Source organism: Chenopodium quinoa, unplaced genomic scaffold, assembly GCF_001683475.1.
Source record: "Chenopodium quinoa cultivar QQ74 unplaced genomic scaffold, ASM168347v1, whole genome shotgun sequence".
Lineage (NCBI taxonomy): Eukaryota > Viridiplantae > Streptophyta > Magnoliopsida > Caryophyllales > Amaranthaceae > Chenopodium > Chenopodium quinoa.
The window spans coordinates 3218460-3237288 of record NW_018744633.1 but is presented as its reverse complement, the minus strand read 5'-3'; the positions used below and the strand labels follow the sequence as shown (position 1 = coordinate 3237288).

General features: G+C 35.6%; 3 protein-coding genes across 4 annotated transcripts; 1 reads left to right on the top strand and 2 right to left on the bottom strand.

Moving 5' to 3' along the window:
• The first annotated feature begins 3882 nt into the window (after positions 1-3882).
• On the top strand, positions 3883-7050 carry LOC110701026 (L-ascorbate oxidase homolog). Its single transcript, XM_021878608.1, has 4 exons — positions 3883-4226; positions 4435-5040; positions 5393-5905; positions 6160-7050. The coding sequence occupies exons 1-4, from the start codon at positions 3973-3975 to the stop codon at positions 6458-6460; spliced, it is 1674 nt and encodes a 557-aa protein (XP_021734300.1). The 5' UTR covers positions 3883-3972; the 3' UTR covers positions 6461-7050.
• A 658-nt stretch (positions 7051-7708) lies between these two features.
• Positions 7709-12760, bottom strand: LOC110701025 (cyclin-dependent kinase C-2-like). Its single transcript, XM_021878607.1, has 12 exons — positions 12513-12760; positions 10772-10853; positions 10564-10654; positions 10428-10457; positions 10220-10308; positions 10054-10126; positions 9837-9957; positions 9588-9705; positions 9107-9246; positions 8976-9033; positions 8655-8725; positions 7709-8537 (listed from the first exon to the last, which is right to left on the bottom strand). Exons 1-12 carry the CDS (start codon positions 12620-12622, stop codon positions 8012-8014), a joined length of 1509 nt encoding a protein of 502 aa, XP_021734299.1. The 5' UTR covers positions 12623-12760; the 3' UTR covers positions 7709-8011.
• Positions 12761-13606: 846 nt separating this feature from the next.
• LOC110701024 (RINT1-like protein MAG2L) lies at positions 13607-18057 on the bottom strand. 2 transcript variants are annotated; one of them, XM_021878606.1, is made up of 5 exons: positions 17425-18057; positions 17211-17315; positions 15995-16110; positions 14781-15837; positions 13607-14627 (listed from the first exon to the last, which is right to left on the bottom strand). In XM_021878606.1, exons 1-5 carry the CDS (start codon positions 17702-17704, stop codon positions 13927-13929), a joined length of 2259 nt encoding a protein of 752 aa, XP_021734298.1. In that variant the 5' UTR covers positions 17705-18057; the 3' UTR covers positions 13607-13926. The 2 variants fall into 2 exon arrangements, with proteins under 2 accessions (XP_021734298.1, XP_021734297.1); XM_021878605.1 differs by having other exon boundaries at positions 13607-15837.
• Between the last annotated feature and the right edge of the window lie 772 nt (positions 18058-18829).

Sequence of the window (18829 nt, the reverse complement as noted above, 5' to 3'; positions counted from 1 at the left end):
AACCATCCAATTTGCCTTTAAACGTCCAATTTACCGATTTACAACTTACTTCGATTTCATTAACTCAAGCCTACCACAAACATTTATGACAACAAATAATGATTGTATATGATTCCAAACGGCATTATATGACCCTTAGATGTATCCCTTAATTTTTCGAGCCGTTTCGACACCGTCGAAACCTTCGAAATTTCTCAAAAAACGTGGATATTAGCCTAAAATTTTGGAATTTTCGACTTTTTTTCGCCTGGAAATAAAAATTGCCGAAATGTTTACCATGGTCATTAATACCCTCCGGGAGTCCAATTGGGTGGGTGGAACCATCCAATTGTCCTTTAAACAGCCAATTTACCAATTTTCAACTTGCACCGATTTCTATAACTCAAGCCTACCACGAACATTTATGACGACATATAATGATCATATACGGTTCCAAACGTCATAATATGACCCCGAGATGTATTCCTTAAAATCTCAAGACTTTTTGACACCGTGCCGCGAAACCTCCAAAACTTCTCAAAAAGCGTGGATATAACCTTCAATTTTGGAATTTTTTGACTTTTTTCGCCCGAAAATTTAAAATTGCCGAAATGTTTACCATGATCCCTTATACTATTTGGGAGTTCCATTGGGTGGACGGAACCATCCAATTTGCATTTAAACGACCAATTTACCAGTTTACAACTTGCACCAATTTCATCGAGTCAAGCTTACCACGAACATTTATGACAACAAATAATGATTATATATGATTCCATACGAAATTATATGACCCCGAGATCTATCCCTTAAAATTTCAAGACTTTTCGACACTGGGCTCTGAAACCTCCAAAATTTCTCAAAAAGCGTGGATATTAGTCTTCAATTTTGGATTTTTTCGACTTTCTTTCGCCCGGAATTAAAAATTGCATAAATGTTTACCATGGTCCCTAATACCTTCCGGGGGTCCAATTGGGTGGGTGGAACCATCCAATTTTCCTTTAAACGACCAATTTACCGGTTTACAACTTGCACCGATTTCATTAATTCAAGCCTACCACTAACATTTATGACAACAAATATGATCATATATGGTTTCAAACGGAATTATATGACCCCGAGATGTATCCCATAGAATTTCAACACTTTTCGACACCGGGCCCTGAAATCTCCAAAATTTCTCAAAAAACGTGGATATTAACCTTCAATTTTGGATTTTTTTGACTTTTTTTTGCCCGAAATAAAAATTGCCGAATTTTTTACCATGGTCCCTAATACCCTCCGGTAGTCCAATTGGGTTTTTGGAACCAGTCAATTTGCTTTTAAACGGCTAATTTACCGGTTTACAACTTGCACCGATTTACCGGTTTACAACGTCCATTTAATTAACTTGCAACGAACCCGACTTGAACCGAAATTGACCCAAACTCATTTCAACCCGTATAATCCTTAATTTAACCCGACTTGTTACTAACCTGACCTGAATTCAACCCGACCCGTTCTAACTTGACCCGAATTTAACCCAACCTGTTACAAACCCGACCCAAAATCAACCCGACTTGTTATTGACTCGATCCGAATTTTTCCAGACATATTACTTACCCGAACAAAAAATTCAACCCGATATGTTACTAACCCGACTCGAAATTAACACGACTTGTTATTGAGCCGACCTAAATTCAACCCAAATTGTTTTTGACCCGATTTCAAATCACCTTAAATGCAATTTAGACCACCTTATTATTGTTGATCAAAGAATTTTTTCTAGGGAGACCAAGTCGGTCCAGGCCAGCAAAAGAAAGGAACATCATCCTCAAATTTAAGAGTTAAATATAGTATATATTTGTTGTATGATCGAAGGAGTTAATTATCTTCCTAAATTATAGACTATAGTTCCCTAGTATATTGTCATATATATTATAGTCAAAGGAAATAATTAGCTTGATAAAAATGATAATTATCTATTTATAGTTAGTTGAACCCGAAAATGACCTGACTTGGAAATGACCCGACCTGATTGTAACCTGCAAATTATTGACTTGAACATAATCCAACTTGAATTCGAGAATGACCCGACTTGAAAATGACCCAACCTGATTATTATAACCCGCAAATTATTGACTTGAACTGAACTCGACTTGAATCCGAGAATGACCCGACTTGAAAATGACCCGACTTGATTATAATCTGTAAATTATTGACTTAGACCAAACCCGACTCAAATCCGAGAATGACCCGACCTGATTCTAACCCGCAAATTATTGAATTGAACAGAACCTGACTCGAACCCGAGAATTATCCTAACCCGTTTTAACCCGTGAAAACCCGAATTAAACTCGACCTATTGTTCATCCGACCCGAATGTAACCCAAGCTGTTATTAACCCGACCTAAACCCGACTCAAACCCGATAAGAAGTATGACCCGACGTGACTCGACTCAAGCATGACCCAACCCAAACCCGACCCGCATATGTTATGGAATTAATCCGAATTGACCCAACCCAAGTTGACCTGACCCACTCTTACCCGACCCAAACTCGACTTGTTTACCCGAATTGACAGCTCTAAATTCAATCCTATTTGCAAATAGCCTCAATCAAACGAAGAAATAAACACTTTCATTGACTCAAAATATTAATGTAGAAGTTTTCTAAATCTAAGCCGTCAACTCAGTTAAGCATCATTTGATATTCGTAAACTTCTCAGTATATTGAAAACTTGGGACCTGGTCTGATTGACTGAAATGACTGAACTAAACTGAACTAAATATTTTATGATAGAAGGAAATTAAGAACTGAACTGAACTGAACTTATTGAAGCTCAGCTAAACTGAAAATAATCTTAAAAGAACAAACCCTTATTTTTTAATTTCCTTTGTCTCAAATTAGTTGTTTTATACCCAATTACTTAAAACTTTATGCACGTCAAAAACTAGGGAGATAATAAATACTTGTAGATAGGTGAATGTGAGACCCTGGATAAAAATGTACAAAATAAAGCAAGTAAATTGCGACACCAAAAAAAAAGAAAAAAAAAAAGTTTATTGGGTGAAGACTACTAATCTCAAACAAGAGACTAAGGAAATATAGGAAACTAGTTAAAGTCCCGTACAATGCACGAATTTTACTAAATTACTTATATAGTTACTCCGTACAACGTAAATTTAACAATTATATTCAAAAAAAATTATGGTCTCCGAATATATGTACTACTTATTTATGCTAATTTTTATAACAAAAATTATTTAATGTAAAATATTTACATATTAAAATATTTCCTTTAAGTTAGTATGGAAAAAATATTAATCGCTAACGTGGAAGGTGAATATTTTATAGGCTATAAATACTTTTTATGAAAGGTCGACCAAATAAAAGAGGAAAGATAAGTTGGAGGGAAAATTTTTAACTAGTGGATGACATGTGTCATCACTTGTTTCGCTTTTAGTATTAAGTTAGTGATTGATTGATTATATTACATACTTGTATATCTAATCGGAGTGATTACTACTTAGTATTATTTATATGTTAATGATTTCACACAATTTGCAAATACTTCTTATGATACATAAATAACATAATGGTTATTTATAAGTTTTTGGTCAAATTAATTTTAATTTGAGTTTTTCGTCAAATTTTAATTTTATCTATGATAGATTACATGATAATTTCATGTAAACTCGGTTGTAATTTTACAGACTAATACAGTTTTAGACAACTATAGAAATTCTATGATTATTAATGGACAGATTAAAAGTTTGAAAAACCCCAAAATAGAAGAAAAATTGGAAGGGAGAACGTAATATTAGGAACATTACTAAATGAAATGCATGGAGTTAAAAACAGACATTATCAAGTTAACGAATATCTTGTTGTCATCACTAATCAAATTACCATTTTTCATATTTATAAATAAGTCAACAATCGAACAAGATTAATTAAAATTCAACATTATTATCCTAGAGTGATCATCTATATCTCTCGAAATTTTTAAAGATGGGTAAAATAGCGATAATTTTCTCATCTTTACCATTTCTATTATGTTCGATATTAATGGTAGCACAAGCTGAGGATCCATACTTGTACTTCGATTGGAAGGTTACGTATGGTACACTTTCTCCCCTAGGCGTTCCTCAACAAGTTATTCTTATTAATGGCCAATTTCCAGGACCGAACTTGAATACCACCACCAACAACAACATCGTTGTCAATGTTTTTAATCAACTCGACGAGCCATTATTATTTACATGGTATGTATGATGTATCTTCTTTAATTTGGTTCATTTTTCTTTTGTGTGTAATTTCATCTTAGCACGTCGCTAATTCCCTTCAACCTAATTAAATATAAAATTGATCAAATAAGACTCGTATTGATTTAAGTTTAGTTTGGCCGGCCTAAGCACTGAATTAAATAATTAATATTCTAACATATATGTTTCTCCTTTGAAATTGTTATAGGGCTGGGATCCAACAAAGAAAGAACTCATGGCAAGACGGTACACCAGGTACAATGTGCCCTATCCAACCGGGCACAAACTACACGTATCGATTCCAAGTGAAAGATCAAATTGGTTCCTACTACTACTACCCAACCACCGGCTTCCTAAAGGCAGCCGGTGGGTATGGTGGGCTAAGAGTAAACAGCCGTCTTCTCATCCCAGTTCCTTATGCTGATCCCGAGGATGACTACACAGTACTAATTGGCGATTGGTACAAACAAAGCCACAAAGCTCTTAGAAAGACCTTGGATCAAGGTAAGTCTATTGGCAGGCCAGACGGTGTCCTTATAAATGGGAAGCAAGGCAAGGTGGGTGACGAAAAAGAGGAGCCTCTCTTCACAATGAAGCCAGGAAAAACATACAAATATAGGATTTGCAATGTAGGGTTGAAGAATTCCCTTAACTTTAGAATTCAAGGTCACAAAATGAAGCTTGTTGAATTAGAGGGATCACACACGGTTCAAAACGAGTATGACTCTCTCGATGTTCATCTAGGCCAATGTTTCGGTGTTCTTGTCACTGCTAACCAAGACCCCAAGGACTACTACATGGTTGCATCCGTCAGGTAAACTAATAATTACCATTATTAAGATAAATTTTGGACCGCGCTAGGTATAAGAGTCACATTCATTCAACCTTACATTTACATACAATATGTTATAGTTCAAAGGTTGTTTGCATAAACCCTTGATTTATCTATATACACAACTAATTTTGGTAACACGATAAATAAGAAGTGTATAGTGTATAATACGAAGTAGTCCTTCATATTATACGTGCCATAAATTATGGAACAGAAGATTTTGAGTCCGAAATTTAATACATATATGTAACAAGTAACATTGTGGGGGTACATAACAGGATTTCACATGCATAAAAATCTTAATATCTACACTTGTGTCTTCCTTTGTCCCTAGGTTTACTAAGTACCACCTCCAAGCCACGGGAAAAATCCGATACACCAACGGTAAAGGTCCGGTTTCCAACGCCCTACCAGAGGCACCCACCGGCTGGGCTTGGTCCTTGAACCAATTCCGGTCCTTCAGGTGGAACCTAACTGCGAGTGCAGCTAGGCCCAACCCTCAAGGATCATTCCATTATGGTCAAATCAACATCACTCGTACGGTTAAGCTCGCAACCACGGCCAACACTATCGATGGCAAACTTCGATATGCTGTCAACGGTGTCTCCCACATTGATACCGTGACACCCTTGAAGCTGGCGGAGTACTACGAAGCCGCTGATAAGGTGTTTAAGTATGATAATATTGGCGACGATCCACCAGCAAATGTTGACCAACTTGACAAGATTACCCTTGCACCAATTGTGCTCAACTTCAAACATAGGGACTTTATCGAGGTCATCTTTGAGAATCATGAGAAGAGTGTTCAGACCTTTCACTTGGCTGGATATTCCTTTTTCCCTGTCGCGTAAGTTTTCATATCACATACTTCCTCCGTCTCATAATACACTGCATTAAAAGTGCATGCATGCACAAACATATTTTAAAAATCTTCTCTTAAAATGACTTGTATTCATTACATGTATTATATTCTTAAAAGTTCGACTCACTTGTTTTTTCATGCATCTCTGCACGTGCCATGTGGTATTGCATTATATTCTTACGAGTATTTTCTATCAGTAAATAATAGACAATGACGCGATACTATTGAAATGATAACAGGATTGAAGTAGGAACATGGACTCCAGAGAAAAGAAAGAACTACAACTTATTGGATGCAGTAAGCAAGTACAACATACAAGTATACCCAAAATCATGGGCAGCAATATTGTTGACATTCGACAACGTAGGGATGTGGAACGTAAGGAACGAGTGTATGGAGAGGGCATACTTAGGGCAACAACTCTACATTAGTGTTCCTACACCCGAACGTGTACTCAGGGATGAATACAACATCCCTGATAATGCTGTTCTTTGTGGCATTGTCAAAAATATGCCTAAGCCTAAACCCTACACGCCATAAACCTCTACTTAATTCGTTTTAATCTCATTCGTCAATCTTTAGTAGAAATTGTTTTTCCTGTTACAGTAACACCAACTAACGTACATGTTGACTATACATACCCTCTTTCACATCGCTGTCTAATTTTGGAGGCGAAGGTTTAAGTGACACTAAATCATTATCGAACAACGTTATTGTGAGGATAAAAAAATTTCTAAATCTTTTGTATCGATTTTAATTTTTTCTAATTCGAAGATAGTAATATAGTTAGATCGATTAACATGGGAGGTGCAATGGTACAAATACGTCCGGAAAAGGTTGTTAGAAGGGTTTAAAGAAGAAGATATAATGAAGAATAGGTGAGGGTAGAGGCAGCATAATCATCATCTTGTATTTCATGTGTTGATAATGCATTTATTTGTATCATTCCTTCCCAAAAAAATGCATGTACTCCGTAATTAAAAGTAGATATTTACTTTGCATATCTTTCATTCTTTCTCTTGATTATCATCAATACTGTGCAACTTACTTTTGTAACTATCCTTTTGTAACTAAGAGATGTATAATAATTTCGATCTTTAGCTCGATTATTTGAGACTCCTCATTCAAGTTTGTCGTCTACAATCAAACGTGTTATTTGTTTGGATTTAATACTCTAATAAGAGGATCAAAGTTTAGTGTTGGAACTTTCGATTATTGTTCAAAAAAACATAAACGCAAACAAGTAAAACTCGAGTTGCTATGGCTTGAATTAATAATAGGACACTCAATCAAGACTACTAGTCCTATATTGTTACTTCAAGCCACAACTCGAGTTCGACTATAAGCTCAAATTCCCTATAAATGTGCCCTCAAACTACTATTAAACCTTCTCTTTTAACAGCTTAACTCGAAGCCTAAATACATATAATAAAGATGTACTAAAACTTTACTCCGAATCTTAAATTTCACACTCAAAATTAATCATATAGCTCTAGAATGCAAAAATTCGAGAATGATTAGCGTAAGAACTAACTAGGATCATATGGAACCAAACTTATGCAATGCAAATATCACTTTAATCAGTCAGATGCCTTGTACAAACTAGACTTTATGCTGCTTTCATAGACCATTTCCGCCACTATATTTTATGTTATACTTAGTATGAATTTTAGTTATGACCACTACTTTCTCATCACTCGTCCTTGTAGCTCTCTAAACACCAAAAAAAAAAAAAAAAAAAAAAAAACAAATTTATTAAAACAGTAAGATTATGGTGAGGCTACTCAGTAAAGTCAGCAGGGATGCATAACGGCATGGATCTTCTCACATAAAGCTCATTAACCAAAAAGAGAATTATTAATACATCAACATGACAACATATACTCCAGAACTCCCTGATTGTGCAACATAACCTACACCGTACATCAGTCACAAAAAGCTCCTGCAAATTTTTTTACCAGACTACATCTCAGCTTCACTGAAGTTGCAGGGGTTGTCATTACAATCAGTCACCAGAGTATTTGCTAGCAAAACACGGCAGCTCTGCTCATTGCAAAGCCTACAATTCTGTTTCCTGTTGAGACTGTAAGATTACTGCTGCCAACCATGCGGCTGATTATGTTTCCTGCCCATCATGTTTGATCCTCGGCCAGCACCGGAACCATCATAAGGACCACCTTGCTGGTAATTTCGTCCACCATCATAACCACCTGAAGCACCACCTCGTGGGCCGGCAACTGGCATGCTACTTGGACCATATCCTTGGCCTCGTCCATGTTGCATGTACGGGCCACTGCCATAGCCTCTATCACCACCTTGATTTCCACGGTTAGGACGATTACGTCCCCCACTAGGATTTCCACCCTGCGCATATCTAGAGGGTCCTCGTGGCTTCCCATGATGGCCAGGCCCAGAAGGAACAGAATGTTGAGAGCCATGCATGGGCTGATTAGGACCAGCTTGCATCTGACCATGGGCTTGACCAGACTGAATGGGCGCACGAGTATATAGAGGGGGATGCTGCAGTTTCTGACGTTTTGCGGCTTCCTCGTGCTGTCTTTGCTTTTGACGTTTCTGCTTTGTCTGGTATTCATGTGATGATTCATATTTTGGTAAACTGTTTCACAAAAGAGTTGTGCTTAGTAAGGAACTAAAATAGCAGGGAGTAAAACCCATTTTAGCATAACTTTTATGTGCAAATGCTGAAAATTTTCACACGAAGGAGGAAAGGAACCTCTTAGGATCACAAGGCAAAGGATCAGTCCAAAAATACTCAGCATCAAGTGCATCTCTGGTAGAGATCCTCTGTATCAACACCAACTAGAGAATTAAAAATGTGGAATAAAGAATAAAAATGAATGATTGTCTTGTTAATCGTTGTTAAACAAACTCGAAACGATGAAATGAAGCAACTAACAGGTTATAAACAAATAATAATAAATAATACAAGGTCATTGTAACCAGCTCTTATCACGTTTTAATTCCTTCTACAGGGAAAAATCATAAAAAGCAATAACCAACCAATTGTAAATGAAAGTAACCCGCATTTTCATACCTGTGCAGGATCAAGAATCAGCATCTTCTCCAGCAACTCCAAAGCATGGCGATCAAGGCTACCACAAAGAAAACTAGTGTTATATTTATGTTAACAAGTTTATTCACAATTTTTGCAACACCCAAACTTACAGTCTAAAATGATCCCGAAGGCGCTTCTTCAAAGGCCTATTTGGTTTGAAATTGCTATACCAAGGTAGTTTTGTGACCCCAGGCCAATTAGAGTCATCTGGCGCTCCACACAGCTCAAAGATCTTACTTATTTGCTCTGGCTAAAATATCCCAAAGCACAAAATAACAAAAACATAGAATTCAATGATTAGCAAATATTACAAGGAAGCAGGCCCCCAAATATCTCATAGGTTTGCATCTCAGGACTAAAAGTACCATATTGAATGGTGGAAACAGCATGGTGCATGCATCATAATGCTGCAGTGCACTCAAGTTAAAGTTTGTCCTTGCAGTCAAGAATAGCTCCTTAACAAAGCAAGAGACTAATCTAAATATCTAGGAATAGAAACACTCTATTTCAATCCTCAAGCTCCCTCTATTTCTGGTAAGTGATAGATTTTACTTATATATTCATTTGTAAGTGAGAAAAGGGCTTCTTTACCTCATCTTTCCCAGAAAATAAAGGTTTCCCATCCAGAAGCTCTGCAAAGATACAGCCTACTGACCACATATCAACAGCAGGACCATACTTAGTGCTGCCAAGTAGCAGCTCAGGAGGTCTGCAACAGTTAACATACATCAGCAATTGATCTAGAATAGAATTCTGAAAGAAACCACATGAATTTTGACTTTGTATATAAACAAAATTTACTAAGAGATACAATCATTATTCAACGAATCAAATAGATACCTATACCACAGGGTAATGACACGATTGGTAAGATTTCCATTATGCTCATTTGCAAAAAACCGAGCAAGGCCAAAATCTGCAAGCTTCAAAGTTCCCTTGTTGTCTATAAGAAGATTTGCACCTGGCATTACAAACAAAACAGCATAATTATCAATATTAATCCACGTATACGTGCAGTACCAATCAGGAAAACAGAGAATATCTGCTTCATTGAAACCTTTTATATCACGATGCAGTACTTTGTTCACATGACAATAGTGAAGTCCCATCAAAAGCTGCCTCATATAGCACTGTAGTTCAAAAAAAAAAAAAAAAACATCACTAGATAGTTGTTTAAAAAATCACATACTCTTTTAATTAATATTTTGAGAAGGATACCTAACCTTGATCTGTGGAACAGAAAATATCGAAGCACAACGCGCAAGGCCAGCTAAATCATGATCCATGTACTCAAAGACCATGTAAATGCCACCTTCATATAGATAGTTAACAGAGGAAGCACACAAATTCCATTTAGACAAAAATAATGAATAATGTTATAATGTGGGCGCCAAAATATGAAAAATACAAGGCACTGCCACATATACTTGCCTGGCCTCCCTTGCTCATCTTTCTCTTGACCTGAGAAAAAACATACCATGAGAAAATGATCGATCCACGTATGAATAATAATTATCCAACATATATTTAGGTGACAGGAATACTGTTGACAGCCAATATATCTCACCTGGAGAAGCCACAATCTCTTTTAATTTGACTACATTTTCATGTTGCAGCTTCTGCAGAATTTTGATTTCACGTATGGCAGTGATTGGAAACTGGAAAGTCAATAAAATGAATTACACATCTTGTAGATTAAGCACTGAGAATTGCTACTTAATGCATAATGATATTTCAAATAGTCAACATAGATTGTTTGTAGCCAGAATGCATACCCCTTCCTTTTCATTCTCCATTCTAATTTTCTTTAAAGCAACAGTTTCCCCAGTTTGAATTTCTGTAGCCTTGTATACTTGCCTGCAAGTAGAAAAAAAAAAGAAAAAACTTAGGAAGTTCATTCATACATTGTTTATACACTGATACAGGAAGGAGAAAGCAAAGAAATTAACACTGGCTTCAATGCAAATTAGAACCATGATATTGAGTAAGAGTAATGGAGAAAATATGATGTAAGACAAAAAAACTCATCTATGGTTCCTGGAGAAGCTAGAGAAAAGGTAGGCTAATATCAGGCAGTTACCATACATACACATTTGAAAAGTATCAAACAAAAATTGAAAAGCCTGTCCCACCAAGTAGATCAACCAGGATGCCATCCATATCAACATACAATTGCAACTTCTTTTGTCTGGTCTTACATTTACAATTATAAAGGAATTCTTCAACCACAATATCTACCAATACATTTGACTATAATTGTGTGACCAAAAAGTAATTAAAAGCCTGCAATAATCATAATCTCCATCCTGTCAAGACAGAAAAACTGCTAAAAAAGCTGATCCTAGAGTACATAACATGTAGAGGTCTTAATGGTTGTCGACTTGTTTGTACCACATCATAAATGGATATTTCAACAAAATGATTGTGATAGATATGTATAAGCTCTCTAAATTATGAACAAAGCCCACAAATAGGCCTGACAAATGTAATATGTCAGGCTAAAAGAGATGTACTCTATTCTACAACTACCCCAGTCACAGCAAATCAGTTGACCAGCCAAGTCAGAAGTTACTAAGATAAGATCTTACTAGTTTCCTTTAAATTTGTTAAGGAAAATTATCTAGTGCAAATTTAATTAGCCAACATAGAAATGTTACAAATCTCAATCAAATTAAGTTGAGAAAAGTAAAGCAGCAACTGTTTCACTTCCAGTGTTAGATATGTGTTTAAGAATATAATCTCAGTTATACCTGGAATCTAAACCTAATTACAATTGCTTCTTGTATTGTAGAACATACCTAAACACACTACATTCAATTATCATCGAATAAGATGAACATTTAAAAGCTTCCCCTTTCTCTAGCCATCTAAGCCGCCAATCCCCGTTCCTTCACCTTTTAATTCACCCGTCTCAACCCGATCCCATCCACCTATTCCCTCTCCTGATCACCTGCCTCTTTCTAGCTAATTCGCAACCCAACACACCACCACCACTGTTTCTCTTTGAACATACACCACATCCCAAACCCCAGTTCTGGCCAAGGCAAACTCATGCCTCTTCTGCAATCCACAATTCCACACCTTTATAATTTTAAGTTAATTTGATAAACATCAACAAACAAATAATCTAATAAATACCCAGAAATGTTAAAAACGATTCAATATCAAACCCTAAAATTTCCATCTTTATAATCTTTGATTCCTGTCCAAAATGAAAACACCACAAAAAGGGTTTCAGCATCAAACTATTGCAGTCCTACAATTTTACTACCTCCATTCGCCAATTAAACCCAAATTTTATCTAATTTTACTCTAATAATTCAAAATCACACATTTTAATTTCATAATAAACTAAAATTTAATTCTTGTGAAACCCTACTTCTGTATACCAGATCAAAAATTAGGCAATCAAAGCAACTATAAACAAATCAACCCAGAAATCAACAACATGATCAAAACTCAAAACCAAAATCAAAAATTGGAAAAAAGAAAAAAAGGGAGAAGAAAGATGATTACGCGTAAGTGCCTTCTCCAATTTGTTCCAATTTCTGGAAACAATCGACGGTTCGGGAGCCATAGGAAGGTAACTCCTGCAAATTGATTTGACCAATAGCAGCAACCGCCATTAAATTAGGGTTTGTGGGAAGAAGAAGAGAGGAGAGAGAGTGGAATTGGGGGAATTGCTATGGCATGCTGAAACAAGTAGTCTAGCAGAAGTGGTGAAGAAGATGCTAAATAAAAAGGAAAATAAATAAATAAAAACAAAAACAAAAAAAAAGGACCTTGCTATAAATACCTTTTCCCTTATGTTTGATGTTGGCCAAATATCCATATGGACCATTGTTGGTAAAGCCCATTTGAAAGAGTATCGAAGGCTATGTTTGGCAACGATATCCTATACAATATCCGAATACGAGATGAAATGTGAAACTGATAAGTTAATTAAAATTATTAAGTTTATAGCCGAAATTGATAAGTTAGGGTTTGTTCTGAACTAAACTGAACATTTTATGAGATAAGGAAATTAGGAACTGAACAGAACTGAAAATAAGTTGAAAAGTACAAGCCCTTAATTGATTAGTACATTAGAGTATTAGACATTATCAAAAGTAACATCTCATTTTAGATCTTCTAAAATGTTATTTAAGGTGTTTGTCAAAAGTTATAATCATTTAAGATGTCTGAAATGTATTGCCAAGTATAGTCGAAGTTAAGTGAATATATTATGGATTTAGGGATAATGGATGGATTAATGTTGTTGATTATTGTGAAATTTTTAAATGGAGTTTTAATTTACAATCAAAAAATTTGTCATGTTCTTCTAAAAAAAAATTGTTATGTAAGAATAAGCGGATTAGCATATCAAGTCACGATTATTGTTCCATTTGCTAGAGAGGATCATCAAAACACCATGATATACAATCGAATTCATCCCATTTCGCCAAGTTTAGACTGTATCAATATCGATTTCAAGATCTTCAACTTAACCATTCAATGAAGGTACATATTCAATATAATGTCTTGAAAAGGACTAGAACTAGATGTCCACACTCTTTTATCACAAGAATTTTGAGTCTCACTGGTGAAATCGTATTGTAGAGGAATCTTATACAAATCGTTTGATGATCATACTCCCACGTTTTTTTCTAGCAATTTAGCAAAGAGGAATGTCATACAAGTACATTATGATCACCTATTTACTTCTGGAAATCTAATAAGGTGTGATAAAATTAAGATGAAAGTTAGCATAGTTATGTAAGTTATGGTACATAAACACGTGAAAATATAACAGCATTTCAACGCAAGATCTTTGCATGCCTGCTGCTGAGCAGCCGATAAACTATAGTGATGCTTACTGCTCATATACTCAGACCGAATTCGGATGAAAAGAAAGAGTGGAAGAGTAAACTGTATTTCTGACTCCGATTTCTCAGACTAAAAATTTTCTGCTATTCAATATCTGTAATGTCTGATCTACAGATAAGCTGGTTATACTATAAGTTAACAAACTATCAGAACTTTTTGCATGGTTGATGAGATTAGACTTCAAATCCTCCACCTCCTTCGTACCCAATTTCAAGAGCTTTAGCAAATCCCTGATGCATGGGAAAAATGCTTCTGGTCGAGCACATAAAGTCTTGAAAGCAAAGAACAAACCTTGCATATCAACGATCAACTGTTTAGCTCCCCTATCTGAGAATCGAACATTAAGAGAGAGAAGACTGTGAAATGTGAAATGGTCAAGTCCATCAGCTATACTTCTCCATGTATCCAAGAAATCATTAACATTAAGATTTTCTTTTAGCAGAAGAAGCCGGCTTCTCAAGTAATCCAGTGCTCCAACAAGATCATCAGATATAGTTGTCTCCCCTTCAGTAACTTTCTCAAATTGTTCCACATCATGGAAGTAATAGTACGAATGATTTTCAAACTGGTGAAGAACATGAGTGATTAACTCCATGAGCCAAGTGGTCTCCATCTCAATTAAGTTATCGATCTCTTCTTCAAAGAAGCAACCACCATTCGCTGCATCAAACTTAGGATCGACATTTAGTCCCTTTTCAGCAAGTCTCAATTCCAAAAGATCAACATCATCACTCCATTCTAGCAATTTGAATTCAGAAAACCTGGCTGCATTGATCAAACAACAGACTTTAACTATACTATCTTCACCATCATAAGCAGAAAAGTCAGCACTCTTACGCCTCGAAAGCAAAAGTTTAAAGAAGCGCCAAAGGATTTTGCCAGGTGCTGATCGAATGAACTGTATTCGACGTGCAGTACCTGGCAGAGTCTGACTACGCTGGATCATTTCCCAGGCTGTCTTAAGAGCATATTCTGCAGCTAAAGGAGCTTTATGATCTTCTCTTGTAGATAGAAAATACTGATCAATTTCTGTCTTTGCTTTATGATCAGTACACCAAGCTCGCTCATCCTTCAGTTCCGGTTTTAGTTTTTTCCATGCATCCTTTAGCTCTATCTTAGCCCATATACGGAGCCAATCAGGTCTATCACAAAATGCAAACAAAGCAGACATATTTCTTAAAGAACCCGGAAAAAGATATGTTTCTGAACTGATGAATGATTGCATTCGTTTATCAAATCTTACAATTTCATCAATCAGGTGAAGCCAAGAAGAAATAGCATCTGACTTATTGTTTTTCTCTCTGTATCTCTCAGCAAGAAGAGGGAACACATTTTTTCCCAAGAATCCAGAGAGAACTTGCACCATTGCCGACACCCAAGCTTCCTTAGCACTACAACTGACTAGCCTTGCCTCATCAATTAAAGGCTGCAAAACATCATCCACTCCTTCAATAAAATCACGTGTAATTTTATAAACAAGAGCAAACATTAGCTCAGGCTGATTAATCCATTTGAGCAGATGATGCTCAATCCTTGATGCTATCGAAGACACCAATTCATCGATGGCCCAAAGCCCTAGAGTTTCTTCTTTCTTTTGTCCCAACAAAATTAGGTGTCGATCCTCCCTCTGCAACTGCACATGCTGCAATGCACAAAGTGCTAGAAAACTTTGAGAATAACTCTGTTTCTTTTCTCCTTCCATGAGTACTAAAGGATTTGGGATGCCTGTAGCCTCCCCATATTGTGTGTTTGATGCCAAAAATTTGGGAGGCCATCCTAGAGAAGCGAGAAGATTCCGATGATCAGCAATTACCTGAGGCCTCAGCACGCCCAAAGTCTTATCCACTCTGGTATCAACAGCCTTCAAGAGGTTGCACCACTGAGGATGATCTTTCAGTAAACCCAACAGAAGTTCCTCAATATTGCTGATGGCCTTCACAGCCCTCTGAACATTGTCTAACTTTGTGTGAAAATACTGCAATTTCATAAACAGAAGGACATTAATTTGCAGCTGCCCCAGTGCCTCTTTTCTTCATTTTTCCATCTTATATTGTAAAATATAATGCTTATCATTCCAAGTCTACATGCACATACATGAAAGGTAGAGAGTACAGAGCAAAGTCGATCATTACTCCTGGGATTGATGGACTTGGATCAAGTTTTGAGAAAGTATATCCAGTGCGACGATTCAAAGCAGATACAGCATCCTCAAGATCACCAACCAGTGTTTCTAACTTTAGTGCAACCCCTACATTTAGTCGTAATTAGCAACAACTTCAGCAGGCATGCAACTAACAAATTGTCTAATTATCCCTTAGTGAGAAAGTAACAAAATCTCAATTGCTGGGGTGCATCTTATCAGAGCAAGTCATATAGTTAAACATGCAGAAAAGATAACAAAGCAAAAATAGAGAGAGAATACAAGCATTACTTTGACCTTAGATATTTCTGAAATGTCCTTGATAAAGCATGTGGGGCATATATTGCAAAACTAAGTATGACATTGCACACTTGCACCAATATATTACATTTTGACAATAAATAAAAAAAAGATAAGTTCATCGTGTCAAATACAATATAAACAAACATTAGACAGACCACATGAGGAGTTCTTGTCTAACATCAAATATACATGAATCGTACACTAATGATTCTACCACTGACACAATGGATCACTTGATTTCAAAAATTGAGATGTCAAATGTGACTGCAAACTCTCCAAAACTGTTCAACAGCCAAGGCTCCTAATTTCATTATAAGAAAAAGAAACACCACAAAAGAGGGTTAATCTAAGTCCAGGTTACTTTACCCGATACATAACCCCCAATGACCAAACATACTATCATCCAAAGACAAGCCAAATAACACTACACATCGAAAATACACATGAAATGTCCAACGAGACAAATTACTATCACAAAATGAGCAGAAAATACGTACTAGCAAGTAGCAAAGCCCAAAACACAGGATTCCAATAACTAATAAAACTTCACAAGCTATTGCCAAATCCGATACATTACACGTTTACAGTCGTATATAACGTTTCACAGACGATAACAAGCAGGATTAAGCCAGTAATATGTCAATATTGCGAAAAGGGACAAATTGAAACACACCAAAATAGAAAAAAAATATGATCTCTGAGCAATTTCCAATGTTATAAGATAGAACTTAACCACAAATAAACAGGCACTCACATCATCTAAAGAAACCATATCATCAAATGTAGAAAAACAGGAAATCAGAGAAATTAAGAAATCATGTTCACAATTCTAAAAAAAATCTCACCTTTCAAAATCAAAAATATCTATTAAAAAACAAAAAGACAAAGAAATTACCAAAACCCACCTGCGTAATCACGTATGCTATCAATCCGCCGCAACTCTCTCGCAATGTATTGCAAATCCTTGCCTACAATCTTCTCAATCCTCCTACTTTCAGCCCTATTTCCACCTATCAAACAAAATTAAAATCTGGGTTAAATCTGAAAATTGATAAGTTCAAATTATTACAACAAAAAATTAATTAAAAGGGAATTTGTGAATTTGAAAGTATAACTTACAGTAGGAAGATTTAATGCTGAGATTTTCCAAATTAATGGTGAAATCTTGTAGAGAAGATTTGGCGCGAATTGAACGAGAACCCCATGAAATTAACAATTTACCGAGAGTATTGTGCAGCTTTTGGAGATGAGTTTGAAGATGGGTAGAATTTGTATTGAGTTCAATTGTTAGATCTTCAAAGTTTGAAGGGTTAAATCCTAGATTATTGATAAACCCTAAAATATTTTCTGGGATTTCATTGAGTTTGGGAAGAACATCTTCCTCACTCAATTTTTCCATTTTTTATTACACTGGATTTTGCTTGTCTTTTCGGTGCTTTTTCAGTGGTGAATTTGTCTTAGAATATGCGCAATGGTGTGACATTTTATTGCACCAAAAAAAAAAAAAAAAAAAAAAAAAAAGGAAAAGTTACATTGGCGGTGGAATAACTGGAATTTTTTTTTCTTAAAAATTTTTTTTTTTAAGGAACATTAGGCAAGTAATATAAATATTATTAAATCAATTGAGTTCCGCCAAAGTTGAGAAGCTTTGGGCTGGGGAAAATTGTCAAATCATACAAACATCAACTCACTGTAATTATATATAGGTACAAGATGTGTGTTAAGGTATTACCCACTCTATAAACATGACTACATTTAAAAGAAGAAAAACCATATTTCAACGCTTAATGTCTTTAAGTATAAATCATTCAACAGGGAGTACCATATAGCCTCTTGTGCAATGTTATTCAAATGGGTATTTTGTTGACAATGAAATGAAAATTTGACGTATTTGAAAGAAATATATTGGGCAACTCCCAAAATAATCCTTTATTATTATTATTATTGGTCTTATAGAATGTACATTCAAGTTTGATTCATGGCAGGATTCGGATCTATTGTACTTTTTTCTTATCAAAAGAAATAAAATTATAATGGACCTGTATGTGATTCATACAATATCATAGAAATTACGTATTTAAGTGAATGAGGAATAATTAAAGTTCTCCTTCTAATGTTAAAACCTTGATGGCTTCTGCTCCTAAGAACATTGGATCATTGATGATTTGCTCTATAGATATGTAAGGTTGTTTTGAAGAAGAGTGTTATACTATAGTTGCAATGTGGATCCACTATATTTATATACACGCGATGCATGCTTTAAATTTAAAATATACGGAGTAATATATCAATTAAGAGAAGAGTATTTAACTAAAGTAAAGACTTAAGAGCATTTAAGCTGTTTCATGTGCACAACACAAATTCACCATTTGAATTATTACCTTCGTTCCACATTGCATTAATTCATTCAAATGATTGATGATACGTCGAGAAAAGAACATTGAGAGTTTGAAGGCTTCTTAAGGCTTGTTTTGTTTAAATTGTTTTCACAGATGCAATAATGATTTTATTTAAGTTCAAACAA

Excerpts from the sequence above, each read along its gene's own strand:
- LOC110701026 (XM_021878608.1), top strand. The coding sequence starts at position 3,973 with ATGGGTAAAATAGCGATAATTTTCTCATCTTTACCATTTCTATTATGT. Across the intron at positions 4,227-4,434 it reads GAGCCATTATTATTTACATG|GGCTGGGATCCAACAAAGAA; the intron begins GTATGTATGATG and ends AAATTGTTATAG. Across the intron at positions 5,041-5,392 it reads TACATGGTTGCATCCGTCAG|GTTTACTAAGTACCACCTCC; the intron begins GTAAACTAATAA and ends CTTTGTCCCTAG.
- LOC110701024 (XM_021878605.1), bottom strand. The coding sequence starts at position 17,704 with ATGGAAAAATTGAGTGAGGAAGATGTTCTTCCCAAACTCAATGAAATC. Across the intron at positions 16,111-17,210 it reads TAGCATACGTGATTACGCAG|GGGTTGCACTAAAGTTAGAA; the intron begins GTGGGTTTTGGT and ends GACTAAATGTAG. Across the intron at positions 15,838-15,994 it reads CAAGTCCATCAATCCCAGGA|TATTTTCACACAAAGTTAGA; the intron begins GTAATGATCGAC and ends ATGAAATTGCAG.
- LOC110701025 (XM_021878607.1), bottom strand. The coding sequence starts at position 12,622 with ATGGCGGTTGCTGCTATTGGTCAAATCAATTTGCAGGAGTTACCTTCC. Across the intron at positions 10,655-10,771 it reads TGGAGAATGAAAAGGAAGGG|TTTCCAATCACTGCCATACG; the intron begins GTATGCATTCTG and ends TTGACTTTCCAG. Across the intron at positions 9,034-9,106 it reads CTTCGGGATCATTTTAGACT|CCTTGATCGCCATGCTTTGG; the intron begins GTAAGTTTGGGT and ends TCTTTGTGGTAG.